Below are 13,512 nucleotides of genomic sequence, written 5' to 3' on the forward strand. Positions count from 1 at the left end.
AAGATTGGTAGAGGTGATGGTTGGTCAATACAGTCCAGCCAATAAGATTGGTAGAGGTGATGGTTTGGTCAATACAGCCCAGCCAATAAGATTGCTAGAGGTGATGGTTGGTCAATACAGTCCAGCCAATAAGATTGCGAGAGGTGATGGTTGGTCAATACAGTCCAGCCAATAAGATTGGTAGAGGTGATGGTTGGTCAATACAGTCCAGCCAATAAGATTGCTAGAGGTGATGGTTGGTCAATACAGTCCAGCCAATAAGATTGGTAGAGGTGATGGTTGGTCAATACAGTCCAGCCAATAAGATTGGTAGAGGTGATGGTTGGTCAACACAGTCCAGCCAATAAGATTGGTAGAGGTGATGGTTGGTCAACACAGTCCAGCCAATAAGATTGGTAGAGGTGATGCTTGGTCAATACAGTCCAGCCAATAAGATTGGTAGAGGTGATGGTTGGTCAATACAGTCCAGCCAGGCAGTCCATAATTAGGGCAGCTAGCGAAGCCACCTTGCCAAAACTGAGCGCTTTCACATGTCAACTTCTGTAGGGATAAGTTCAACCGGCTTCCCATTTTGTTTGAATATAAGTCTTTGGTCCAAACATTGAGAGAAGAGTGCGACATTGAAAAAAAAATGAAATAAAATAAGCTTGTTTAATATACAGGAGAGATTTATTCAGTTCATAATTACATCTGGTTTTGACTTCAATATTGTTCCTAAAGTGTTGCAGTGAACTGGCATGGCAGTGCAAACGGTACAGTACAAATAAACATGCTTGGAAACGGGGTCACTCCTATCTGGTATCTACAATGACAGTGTAACCAATCACATCATTCAACAGCCTCAACACTGAGCAAGTAAAGAAGTCGACAGACCACATAAACAACGTTTTTTGGTTTAGTAAAATAAGAGACGTACATATCAGTACTTAAAAAACATGCAGTCAAATAAAATAAAAAACAGGTAACAGGAGTAGTATTTACGGTAAAAAAAACAACACTCCCACTGTGTTGTCCAGAATAAAATAACTTTTATGGTACAGCTTGCCAAATCGTTGGCAGCTCACTCAAATCACACTTCACTGTACGCACAAAATGTAAAAAGTTGGATTTAAAAGACTTGTGTAGGATATTTTTTGTTTGTTGCCATTTACTCCTATCCTTTTTAGCAAAGACTCAACATGGTCCTTTGACTAAACAACTATCTTTTAAAAAAAAATCCATCATCTGCAATATACACTAATAGTTGTTTTCTAAATATTGCTACCACATGGCATGGCTGGGCTACTGGGGAATATATAATGAGTTAACACAGTTTATTATTCAATCTTAAAAAGACATGCTCCGGAACTTTGGCGACTAGTAGTATTTTATAAACCCCCCGCTTTGGGCTGGATGTGTCAACGTGTAGTTCATACATACATAATCTATGAGCAGAATTACTGTCTTACCGCAATTAGCCACAAAATCTCTAGTTTGGAAGATGTGCGGCGCCATTTTCCCTAAATTTTTCCCCACATGGGTCAGCCCCCTAGCAAATCAAGTTCAAGCCAATGAGCTTCAGCCCCTCGCCATTTGAGTGACAGCTAGCAAGATGCACACACAGCAGAGCGAGAGAGAGAGCAATGACGTGGTGCACATATCTGCACGTGACGTAGTACGCAATTTTCGGGGACCACTTTTGGCTCGTGAGCGCTACTTTCAGAACTACTGGCTAAAAAGTATACAAAAGCTCCGGAACATCTCTTTACGTTTTAAAAGTACAGTATATATCATTTAATATTAAGTTTAAAAAAAGGTTTTAGAATTGGAAAACTCCACTAATGGTCATATATTGCTACTTTAGGATCAGCTCAAATCACAATGAATACTCAAAACATAAGTCATTGAACCTAGACAGTCAGGCATATAGAAACATGGACGTCACTTTGAACCTAGACAGTCAGGCATATAGAAACATGGACGTCACTTTGAACCTAGACAGTCAGGCATATAGAAACATGGACGTCACTTTGAACCTAGACAGTCAGGCATATAGAAACATGGACGTCACTTTGAACCTAGACAGTCAGGCATATAAAAACATGGACATCACGTTGAACCTAGACAGTCAGGCATATAAAAACATGGACATCACTTTGAACCTAGACAGTCAGGCATATAAAAACATGGACGTTACTTTGAACCTAGACAGTCAGGCATATAAAAACATGGACACAATTTGAACCTAGACAGTCAGGCATATAAAAACATGGATGTTACTTTGAACCTAGACAGTCAGGCATATAAAAACATGGACGTCACTTTGAACCTAGACAGTCAGGCATATAAAAACTACAGTGAAGGTTTGCTTTTCCAATCACATTCCACCGTTCCTCATTTGGTGCAAACAAATGACTGCATCGGTAAAGGATGCTTTCATAAGACAACTCATCGCTGTTTCTATTATTTGTGAGCAATTATTTGGTGTTTGTTGTGACCATTGTGGTAAAAAATTACTTGTGCATCCTTTGTGACAAGCTAAGCGCTTGCTGTGTATAGGTGTTCATAGTTGATGTGAGTAACTGAGCAGTGAACACATTGACCAGAGTAAAACTGTGACTGTACATTTCTGGAAGTAGCATTATTCTGCTTGATTAAATACATTTAAAAACACAACCTGTCAAGATATACAGAATTTAATTTATTTAAAAATTAACAATTTACCTTCCTAGAAAGCTGGATGGAATTTTAAATGAGTTTTGCTTCAGTGTCTCTCACGCTTCATTCCAAAACGAGTCTGATTCTCAGAGCTGGAGCATGAAAAAGACCTCGTCGTTGTCAGAGTTCAGGGATGTCTGGGACTGTCTGTTAGGGGGCCCTGGGGGGCTGAGCTGGCTCAGCAGGTCCAGGCTAGCGCAGGGGCTCCGGGCTACGCAGCACGCCCCCTCCGGGTTCCCCCGCTCCTCCATGGGGCTACCGCCACCGCTAATGCTAGTGTTAGCAGCGCCAGTAGCGGGGTGAGGCTGGTTGAGACCCTGCAGCCTCTGCCTCTCTTGGGCCTGCTTGGCCCTTTTGGCGATGTAGCGCACCCTGCTCTGGCTCCGGGACGACGTCCTCCGTAGCGGGGGCTCCTCCTGAGCCTCCGCCAGGGGCCCCTGCTGCACCTGGGGGGCGAAGTCGCGAGCCGTCAGGGGCTCCACGTCCGTCAGCCTCCTCAGCTGCTCAGTCAGGTCGCTGGGCAGCCGGGGCCTCTGGGGGTTAGGGTAACCCCGCCGCGGGTCATTCCGGGAAGGCCTAATGCTGAAGCTGCGGCTGATGCTGCGGTACTTGCTGTCAAAGTTGCAGGCGATGTCATCCGAGGTCAAGTCCCCCAGGCTCTTGGACATAGAGGCCCCGGTATCCAGGGGGCTGGTGGCGGAAGCAGCAAGGGCTGCTACTGCAGAGGGCTTCTTGGCTGGGGGGGAGGATTGCTTCAGCCCTTCCATGTAGAGGCGGCTCCAGGTGTGCCTCCTCTGGGTTATTCTGCTGGGTGAGTCCACTGGAGGCTCCCTGGGGGCGCCGAGGGGCCTGGGCTGCAGCTCGTCCTCTGGCTCCCCCAGGTGGCCCTGCAGGAGGTTGGGGTTGGACTTGCTCTTGCTGACCCGTGGCGTGTCGAAGGAGGCAATGGCCGAGCGTGGCCGGTTGACCCAGGAGGGTGGGTCCGGGAAGATGTCGTCGCCCAGGGAGGGTCCGCTGCTCAGACAGGTGAGGGTCTTCCTGGCCAGGTTGGGCAGGGACAGGTCAATGACGGTGTCGTTGGACGATATGCTGGAGGACGAGGACACGCTGTCTCGGTGGCCGCCTGGCTTGGGCTCCAGCTTGCTCCACAGCCGGTCGTTCAGGGTGGCGTCGGTGCACACCTCTGGCATGGCTGATGACTGCTGCTGCCCCACTGCAACCGCCCGCACGTGGCCCTCACTTTTGGTCCTTCTGACGGGCGTGTTCTTCGGGCTGCCGCCAAACAGCGCTCTCAGGGCCTGGACTTCCAGAGGGCTGGAGTCTACAGAGGGGTCGGCGAGAGGAACAGGAGACTCTGCGCTCGGCTCAGTCTTGAGCTCTGCGTCGTCCTTTGTGTACTCTGAATGAGTATACGGTGCTTCCGCTCGGCTTGGAGCGCGCTCCATGGGTGACGAGGTGCCATCGTCGACCCGGGGGTCTCTGCTGTACTGTGAGGGGTTCAGGTCTTTGGGGTCAGGTCCCACCCCGGGGGTGGGTACCACGGGGGCCGAGGTGGTCCTGTGAAGGGCAGGGGGTCTCTTGTTGTCCCCCCCGCACTTGACGGGACCCTCCTCTCCCCTACCGTTGACGGGACCCTCCTCCCCCCTACCGTTGACGGGACCCTCCTCTCCCCTACCGTTGACGGGACCCTCCTCCCCCCTACCGTTGACGGGACCCTCCTCCCCCCTACCGTTGACGGAACTGTCCGCCTCACTCTTAGAAGCAGGGGATAGGGTGAAGATGGTGATTGCTGTGGATGTAGGGAGCGGTGGAGGTGGGGAGTGACGTATGGATGAGTGGTCTACTGGAGTGGAAGAGGAGTGAGTGAGATGGCGGTCCCCCAGTTCATCAGCGATTGGTGCGAGCAGTCGAATAGGGGGAGCTGGTCTCTGTGCTGTGGAATGGTCTGGGGGTAAAAGAGAAGAACGACTACATTAATTATCAACAGTCAAAATGGTTACTACAAGTAGCATACTGTACGTATAGTATCGTTATGTGAGTATTATGATGCATACAGTATATACATGAACATGATGTTTCACACTAAACATAACTGCCATTCAACATATGCTTTAAGGGTTCAAACCACATCCTGGAAGTCTTTCACAGCGTGATTTAAATGCAATGTTCCCGCTTTAGTGGAGACTGTATTCACGGTAAACGCTGCATATGTCGTCTCAATCTGAAATTACCTTTACATTTCTATCACGGAATCTGTAACGCTTCAGTTTTAAAAGACTGATTGATGCCTAAAGGATCAATATTCATAATGATGAATTGCTTGCATACACTGATGACCAGGATGGTTCTGACCTGAAAACAGAGCAATATGGTAATGGTGGAATGGGAATACCTAGCAGTGTAGTTTATGACTGTAATGATGATTCAGACAGTGAGACTCCATGTGCCCCAAACACAGTCAAACACTCCCAGTTAATTCTCGTGAAATCTGTGTCCCTAGCTCAACCTCGACATGCTTGCCCTAACACAGTGCAAAGTGTGTTGACGACAAAGTGTGGCCATATTCATTAGTGCATAACGTAGCAACACTTTTTGCAACGGAAATCAAAAACAAGTGTTTCCTATTGGAGAAGTTCAGGTAGTCCCTGTTCCAGTCTGCGTACACAGTGCTTACATGGCAGAGAGACTACGTGAAGGGAGTGAAGGAGGGTTATGAAGACAGTCAAGGCACAGTGAGTGGGTGAAGGGAGTGAAGGAGGGTTATGAAGACAGTTAAGGCACAGTGAGTGGGTGAAGGGAGTGAAGGAGGGTTATGAAGACAGTCAAGGCACAGTGAGTGGGTGAAGGGAGTGAAGGAGGGTTATGAAGACAGTCAAGGCACAGTGAGTGGGTGAAGGGAGTGAAGGAGGGTTATGAAGACAGTCAAGGCACAGTGAGTGGGTGAAGGGAGTGAAGGAGGGTTATGAAGACAGTCAAGGCACAGTGAGTGGGTGAAGGGAGTGAAGGAGGGTTATGAAGACAGTCAAGGCACAGTGAGTGGGTGAAGGGAGTGAAGGAGGGTTATGAAGACAGTCAAGGCACAGTGAGTGGGTGAAGGAGGGTTATGAAGACAGTCAAGGCACAGTGAGTGGGTGAAGGGAGTGAAGGAGGGTTATGAAGACAGTCAAGGCACAGTGAGTGGGTGAAGGGAGTGAAGGAGGGTTATGAAGACAGTCAAGGCACAGTGAGTGGGTGAAGGGAGTGAAGGAGGGTTATGAAGACAGTCAAGGCACAGTGAGTGGGTGAAGGAGGGTTATGAAGACAGTCAATGCACAGTGAGTGGGTGAAGGGAGTGAAGGAGGGTTATGAAGACAGTCAAGGCACAGTGAGTGGGTGAAGGGAGTGAAGGAGGGTTATGAAGACAGTCAAGGCACAGTGAGTGGGTGAAGGGAGTGAAGGAGGGTTATGAAGACAGTCAAGGCACAGTGAGTGGGTGAAGGAGGGTTATGAAGACAGTCAAGGCACAGTGAGTGGGTGAAGGGAGTGAAGGAGGGTTATGAAGACAGTCAAGGCACAGTGAGTGGGTGAAGGGAGTGAAGGAGGGTTATGAAGACAGTCAAGGCACAGTGAGTGGGTGAAGGGAGTGAAGGAGGGCTATGAAGACAGTCAAGGCACAGTGAGTGGGTGAAGGAGGGTTATGAAGACAGTCAAGGCACAGTGAGTGGGTGAAGGGAGTGAAGGAGGGTTATGAAGACAGTCAAGGCACAGTGAGTGGGTGAAGGGAGTGAAGGAGGGTTATGAAGACAGTCAAGGCACAGTGAGTGGGTGAAGGGAGTGAAGGAGGGTTATGAAGACAGTCAAGGCACAGTGAGTGGGTGAAGGAGGGTTATGAAGACAGTCAAGGCACAGTGAAGGAGCAGAAAACAGTGGGTGACGCTGCAGACATTCAAGGGTTCTTGTTACCTGGCTTTGGTCATCCCCTCAATTCTGCACTAGGAACAGAGAGAGCATGCAAGAGGGACAGAACAAAGAGGTTAGCACAACTGGAGGAATGAGAGAGAACAGAGCAGAGGAGAGCGCTGAAGCAACAGAGCAGAGGAGAGCGCTGAAGCAACAGTGCATTTAAGCAAGTTGATAAGGTAACTTATCAGAATACTACTCAATTATAAAGGACAAAACGATCGACTTCACATGTCTACAACAGATCGTCCACTGAAATATACTGTGTTGTGAACACAAGTTGTACTCTATCACAACTAATTACAGCCAGTAACACAAGAGAGCCCCTTTGTTAAGCGAAGGGCAGCAGCTGAAGCAGAGTTTAACGATTGAAGAGAAAAGTTGTGGAATATTCTTTGACGAGTAATAGAATAGAAATTTGTTGTGCTAAATGTATGGTGAACATCCTTCATTGCAACATCGACATAAATCTAAGACCCAAAGGAAGAAACAACCTTCCACCCCCCCCCCCCCCTCAAAAAAAGGATCAACTCGTGATTTCCTCTGATGTAATGCATTGAGTGGGAGATACTAAGTCTGGTGTTCATCATGGTTTGGACCGGTGGGTGGAGGGCTCCCCCCAGGTCAAGTCATATGATGGTTTGGCTCTTTCACTGTTGGGGGGGGGGGGGGGGGGGGTGTTTTATGTTCAGTGTTACCAAGGGGTTGAGTTCTAGAGCGATAAAGGGCCTTTCTGCAGTCAAACAAGGTAGTGTCCATTCCATAGAATGGTGAATTGAGCTTTTTTTATTTTATTATTGACATTTCACAACAGTTACAGGTCCTCCACTCACCAGCTGTACTTTTATCTGTTGGGAACAGAATGATTAAATATTTTTCTTATAACTTATTACTAGTTTGCTACACATTATTACAATTATGCACTGCCTTTCAGTGCCATCGAGTTGATCAATTCTAGTCACGATGGGTATTTAATGGGAATTTTTGTGCTAATGAGCTAAAGGAGATTTTGATTGGTGAGGGGATCGGCGGTCTAGAACAGAGGTACTCAACTCTGACCCTACGAGGTCCGGAGCCTGCTGGTTTTCTGTTCTACCTGATAAATAATTGCACCCACCCGGTGTGCCAGGTCTAAATCAGCCCTGGTTAGAAGGCAAAAAACGGAAAGAAAAAAACCAGTGGAACTGAGGTCCAGAGTTGGTCTAGACAAAAGGGTGACTGAGTGGTGAGAGGACCGGAGCTCTAGAACACTAAAGGGAAATTTGATTGGTGGAAGAAGTGGAGGTCTAGACAAAAGGGAGATTTTGATTAGTGATGGGACCTGGGGTCTAGACTACAGTACAAACCCATAGATATTGACTCTCTGAAGGGTGGGTCCTCTGGGGGGGACAGCTCACAGCACATGGCTTACAACTAGGGGATCAGCACTGCACAATGGGCTCACTATGGCAGCTGTAAGGGACTGCTATGAGTGCTTCTAAGACACCTTTATGGGTACTACTGTGGGCACTGCAATGGCAGCTCCACCTTACCGGCAAAGAACATGGGGGATTTACTGTGCAGCTCGTCCATCATCTGAGCAAAGAGGAGGTTCATCTCGCGCTGCAGGGTGCCCACGGCATGCCTGCCGCTGTCAAGGACCCCTTGCGGGGGCAGCATAGGGGCCAGCTCGAGGCTGCCCAGGCTGTCACAGCTGCTGCAACTGTCGCTGACCGACAAGCTGTCGCAGTCGGAGCTAATGATGGTAGTATGAGGGGCCTTGACCGGGCCACAAGCTCTGCCGTAGTTGGGCAGCGGGGCGCACTGCCAGTGCAGGCTGCTCCAGCAGTCGGGGGTGAGCGTTGCATGCGGAGTGGTTGGAGGGGAGGGGAAGCGCCGGCGGGGCATGATGCAGGAGCAGGCGTTCCTCTCAGTGTGCCAGGTGTCCAGAGTTTGTCTGGCTTTGGCCCGGGACTTTGGGAAGGGGATAGGTTGGAAGAACGCCTGGGGCTGGAGCAGGGGCAGGGACTCATCAGGCTGCGCTGCGGCCAGGGCCTGTGGTTTGGGCATGGGCATGGGCTCGGGTTGAACCTGCCTAGAGGGAGTGGGGTAGCGGGCGGCTTTCTCAGGCCTCTCTGTCCACGCCTTGGGCCTCTCTCCCCATTTCTCCTCATCCTTGAACTTCCTCTCCGTCTCTGGGCTTTCCTTGGAGCTAATTACAGTTCATACAGTTGGAGGACACCCCCATCCTGCCACTGCTGTTGAGGGCCACGCGGGCGAACACTCCAGGTTTCTCATTCAGGGAGTCGTGGCAGCGCAGCCAATTGACCTGCTTTAGGGGCTCGCTCATGGAATATCGGAGGAAGCGAGGTGAGCCCTTACCTTTGCCCTCGTTGGGGTGGAAAGCCTTGTTGGTGCCGTGGTGCTTGTTGGTGCCCTGGCGTGATGCGGTGGGGGCAGCGCCAGCCGTGGTGTCCCAGTTGTGCTGGTGGAGCAGCGGGGGCTGGGAGGAAGCATTGAGGTCCCTGTCCTCTGACTCCCGGTCCTCGCTGGTGCCTTCTGAGCGGTAGTCTTTGGTGTCGATGGCGATCTCGGGGAAGCCCTTCTTGACCTTGGGCTGGACTTTGGTGGGCGCGCTGGCCGTGCGGCGCAGCAGGTGGGCGCCGAACGGTTGCTTATGGCTAAGCTGTGCAGCAGCATGGCTGTCGAGAGAAGCCTGCTTTGGGTTTCTGTGAAACAGCCCTTTGATGCCGCTGGCCACCTTGCCCTGAGAACAAGAGACGAGGCAAAAGAAAACCAACATCATGAACAGGTTCACAATAAGCATTTACCAGAACATACAGTACTGACATACAGTACTGTACATGGGAGGGGGGTGGGAGGTCACCATGTACAGAGTGGGGGTGGGAGGTCAAGATGGAGGTCACAATTTGACATTCACCGATCGAAATAACACTGGGTTACCTGCTGTAACACTCTTTGCACTGAGACATTATGACTGGCGTTCGTGTGTGTGTGTGTTCATTTAAAAATGCTTGCCTTTCAGCACGATGCGCAGCAACCCAATGTCATCAAGTAGATCGAAGTGGAATTACACCTAGACTGAAAGGTGACTAAACACACACCGACGGCAGACATTACCCAGAACACATTTGACATCGGAGTCTGGTCAGTGGCGTAACACCCCCCCCCCCCCAAGTCTGACTGAGTGCATGTTTTACAACGTTGACAAATTGTCATTTTTTTCTTCATTCAAGTGGTATACACAGTAGGAACTGTATACCCCTGTCGTGTGCCATGCTGAGGATCTCCTGAGTATGGTGAAAATACTGTCCACTTGGCAGGCCTCTAGTCCCCTGTTTTTGTGTGTCCCCCTCCCTCCCTCCCTCCCTCCGGCGCAGGTTAGTGACATTGGATCTACTTTGGGTCGATGGAGGATGCTGGCGAGTCAAGCTGTCACAATCATGTTCGCAACTCATGTTCGGCATGAGTTAGCATCTACGGGTGGACGCGACTGGCTTGTGGGGGCAGGTGGGCGAAATCACTGGGGTGGCAGGGAAGGGGCATGTGGCGCATGCAGGGTGCTGATTGGATTTCACTACACCTGGGTTCTGAGTGGCGCCTTCAGGACTCCTAACAATTTTCTGCCTCTAAAAGCGGCGTTTAGACAAAGAGGGGTCAACTGAAATCACAAACAGACAGAGAGAGAGAGATCAGAGAGAGAGAGGGGGAACGGAGAGGGAGCGAGAGAACGGAGAGGGAGTGAGAGGGGGAACGGAGGGGGAAGGAAGCAAGGGAGAGTACAGCAAATAGATTCACATACAGTCACAGCTGACAAAGAGGAGATCTGGAAACAGGACGAGATATGAACGGTGTGGTCATTTACAGTATGTGTTGATGACAAAGACAATAGAATGCAGTATAGAACTAAAAGAATAATGACCATTTCAGTAGTAGCTAGGCATAGAGGTTTCAGTAGTAGCTAGGCATAGAGGTTTCAGTAGTAGCTAGGCATAGAGGTTTCAGTAGTAGCTAGGCATAGAGGTTTCAGTAGTAGCTAGGCATAGAGGTTTCAGTAGTAGCTAGGCATAGAGGTTTCAGTAGTAGCTAGGCATAGAGGTTTCAGTAGTAGCTAGGCATAGATGTTTCAGTAGTAGCTAGGCATAGAGGTTTCAGTAGTAGCTAGGCATAGACGTTTCAGTAGTAGCTAGGCATAGATGTTTCAGTATTAGCTAGGCATAGAGGTTTCAGTAGTAGCTAGGCATAGAGGTTTCAGTAGTAGCTAGGCATAGATGTTTCAGTATTAGCTAGGCATAGAGGTTTCAGTAGTAGCTAGGCATAGAGGTTTCAGTAGTAGCTAGGCATAGAGGTTTCAGTAGTAGCTAGGCATAGATGGTTTCAGTAGTAGCTAGGCATAGAGGTTTCAGTAGTAGCTAGGCATAGAGGTTTCAGTAGTAGCTAGGCATAGAGGTTTCAGTAGTAGCTAGGCATAGAGGTTTCAGTAGTAGCTAGGCATAGAGGTTTCAGTAGTAGCTAGGCATAGAGGTTTCAGTAGTAGCTAGGCATAGACGGTTTCAGTAGTAGCTAGGCATAGATGTTTTCAGTAGTAGCTAGGCATAGAGGTTTCAGTAGTAGCTAGGCATAGATGTTTCAGTTCTCTAGTAGATAGTCAAACTATGGAAAGATGGTTTCAGTTCTCTAGTAGATAGTCAAACTATGGAAAGATGGTTTCAGTTCTCTAGTAGTCAATTGTTTCATTTGATCCAACGTGCATTGATTGACTCCCGATAAGAACACTTTGGATAAGTGCAAACTGTAATATAATATGCCTACAGTTTTCCAATACCAATTCAATGAACTCCATTATTTCTAACGGCTTTTCTGGTTTAATGCAACATGTTACGACAGTCCAACAGCGTTAGATTTATCCAAAGTCGACTGTACCTCAACTGAGAGTGCCTTGAGTCAGTAATCTAAAAATCCTATATCATAAATACAAGTGCATATCACTGCCTGGCTACAGGGAAAGTATCATCTGGCTCAAAGAAAATATAAATCACTATTGAGGCGACTGTACTCTATGTCTGTCCACATTTAAAACGTGCTAATTGTCAGAACGGTGGCTGCTGCCACTCAACTGTAACGCACAGATGACACAGCTGGGATGTCAGGGACGTGGTTGGCTGCCGCTAAGGACTTCATTACTTAATTAGCCATCTCTGATTAATTCTTCTCGATTGAGCTGCGACCGGGGCAATTAGCGAGAGCTCCTAATTGAATAGATTTTTCAATTATTATATTTATTTCCAGCTTTGGCACTCACGATCCTTCATCTGTATAATAATGGACACTTTTTTTCCCTTTCAATAACCACCATCTGTTGATGAATAGGGGGAAAACTCACTTCAATTCTAACTGAAATATTGTGTTGAAAAGTATTTGGAGCAGAACTTATTCTTTATTTAGTCCAATGTAAAATTATTGAGAGACGCACAATTCAAGTTTTCCAATTAAAAAGGACAAACCCTTGTATACAAAACAAAAGGCATTGTGGGTGTAATACCCTTGCCACCTCCCTTACTACCTACCTTACCAGTGACGTCATGTACAGTCACATGAACAAAGATGGATGCCGCCTCCATACCTTCCAAGTACACGTGGCGATAACCTAGAGAAAACAAACACAGGACACACACGTAAAGACAATGAGCCCGGCGACAAGGAAACAGAGCAATGTTCCATATCTCAGGACGCTCTGTTAGAAGATCAATGAAACACTACTAAAATCAGAGAAAGCCTCAAAAGTCTTCAAATAGCACAACAATCATTAGGGATAAACTGCTCCCAGTACAAACCATAAAACTACTAACAACTATATCAACTACAGTATATAGTATAAACTAAAACACATATACTGAACTGTTCCCAGTACAAACCATAACACTAGTACACAAACTGCTAACAACTATATACACAATAACACAACTAACACACACAGCCTATACCAGGGTTACCCTACTGACGGCCCACGGGTAGAATTTGGCGTGATTTTGTTTGTCCCAAAGTTTTTTTTTGGGGGGGGGGACATAAGACTGTAAAAACACCAGCAAATCAGCTCCAAGTGATTTAACTTTGGGAAACCTGTTCTAAAGTATTCCCACGCATAATAGAGAGATACACTGTATGTAAGCAAGGTTTGAAATGATTATGTTCTAGTGAAATATTTTATCTGTTTTAGCGTCTTGCTGTCAATTTGCAGTCTACAAATTATTTGTAATTATGTTCCGGCCCCCTGACCAGCCGCTCAAGAAACAAATCGGGCCGCGGCTGAATCTAGTAGATGATCCCTGCCCTATACTAACACAATAGTCCAGGTGAGTGTCTGACGGCCAGCCCTTTACCACATCACAGTAGTGGTTGGGGGTTTGCTGGAGCGAAGGAGGAGGAGGATGTAGGTACCTGGTATCATGCTGTTGAAGGCGATGGTGCGCTGGCCAATGAAGTCCTGGCCGATGGGGTCGTGGTCCCACACCAGGAAACGGACCAGCGCCAGCTGGGGCATGTGCAGCATGAACACCAGGGTCTCCTCCCACATGGGGTTAAAGCCTGGAGAGGAGAGAGGGGGGACGGGACAGGACAGCAAGGAAGAGAGAGAGAGGAAGAGGACAGAAAAAGGGTGGAGAGGGACGGGTGGAGAAAGAGAAGACGTGGGCCAGATTTAAAGTGTGAGAGGAAATAGAGAAATAGACAAAGGGAGAGAGAGAGGGCGAGTGAGAGAGAGATTGAGATGGGCAGTGAGTTGGAGATGTATGGACAGAGAGAAAGAGTAGGAGAGAGGGAGGGAGAGTAGGAGAGAGGGAGGGAGAGAGAGTGAGAGAGGAGGAGAGGGAGAGTGCA

At 48.3% G+C, this 13,512-nt stretch overlaps 1 protein-coding gene across 1 annotated transcript in view; it reads right to left on the reverse strand.

The window, feature by feature from the left end:
- Nucleotides 1-2,783: 2,783 nt before the first annotated feature.
- The window catches only part of LOC311148183 (1-phosphatidylinositol 4,5-bisphosphate phosphodiesterase eta-2-like), a gene marked incomplete at both ends in the record, with an annotated part of 77,362 nt that continues 66,633 nt past the window's right edge, over nucleotides 2,784-13,512 (reverse strand). Inside the window, 4 exons of the mRNA XM_084185067.1 lie at nucleotides 2,784-4,642; nucleotides 8,998-9,382; nucleotides 12,204-12,283; nucleotides 13,075-13,221. Of these exons, the coding sequence (XP_084041193.1) occupies nucleotides 2,784-4,642; nucleotides 8,998-9,382; nucleotides 12,204-12,283; nucleotides 13,075-13,221 (2,471 nt within the window). The remainder of the gene's footprint in view (nucleotides 4,643-8,997; nucleotides 9,383-12,203; nucleotides 12,284-13,074; nucleotides 13,222-13,512) is intronic.

Source organism: Coregonus lavaretus, assembly GCF_964263955.1.
Source record: "Coregonus lavaretus genome assembly, chromosome: 20".
Classification (NCBI taxonomy): Eukaryota; Metazoa; Chordata; class Actinopteri; order Salmoniformes; family Salmonidae; genus Coregonus; species Coregonus lavaretus.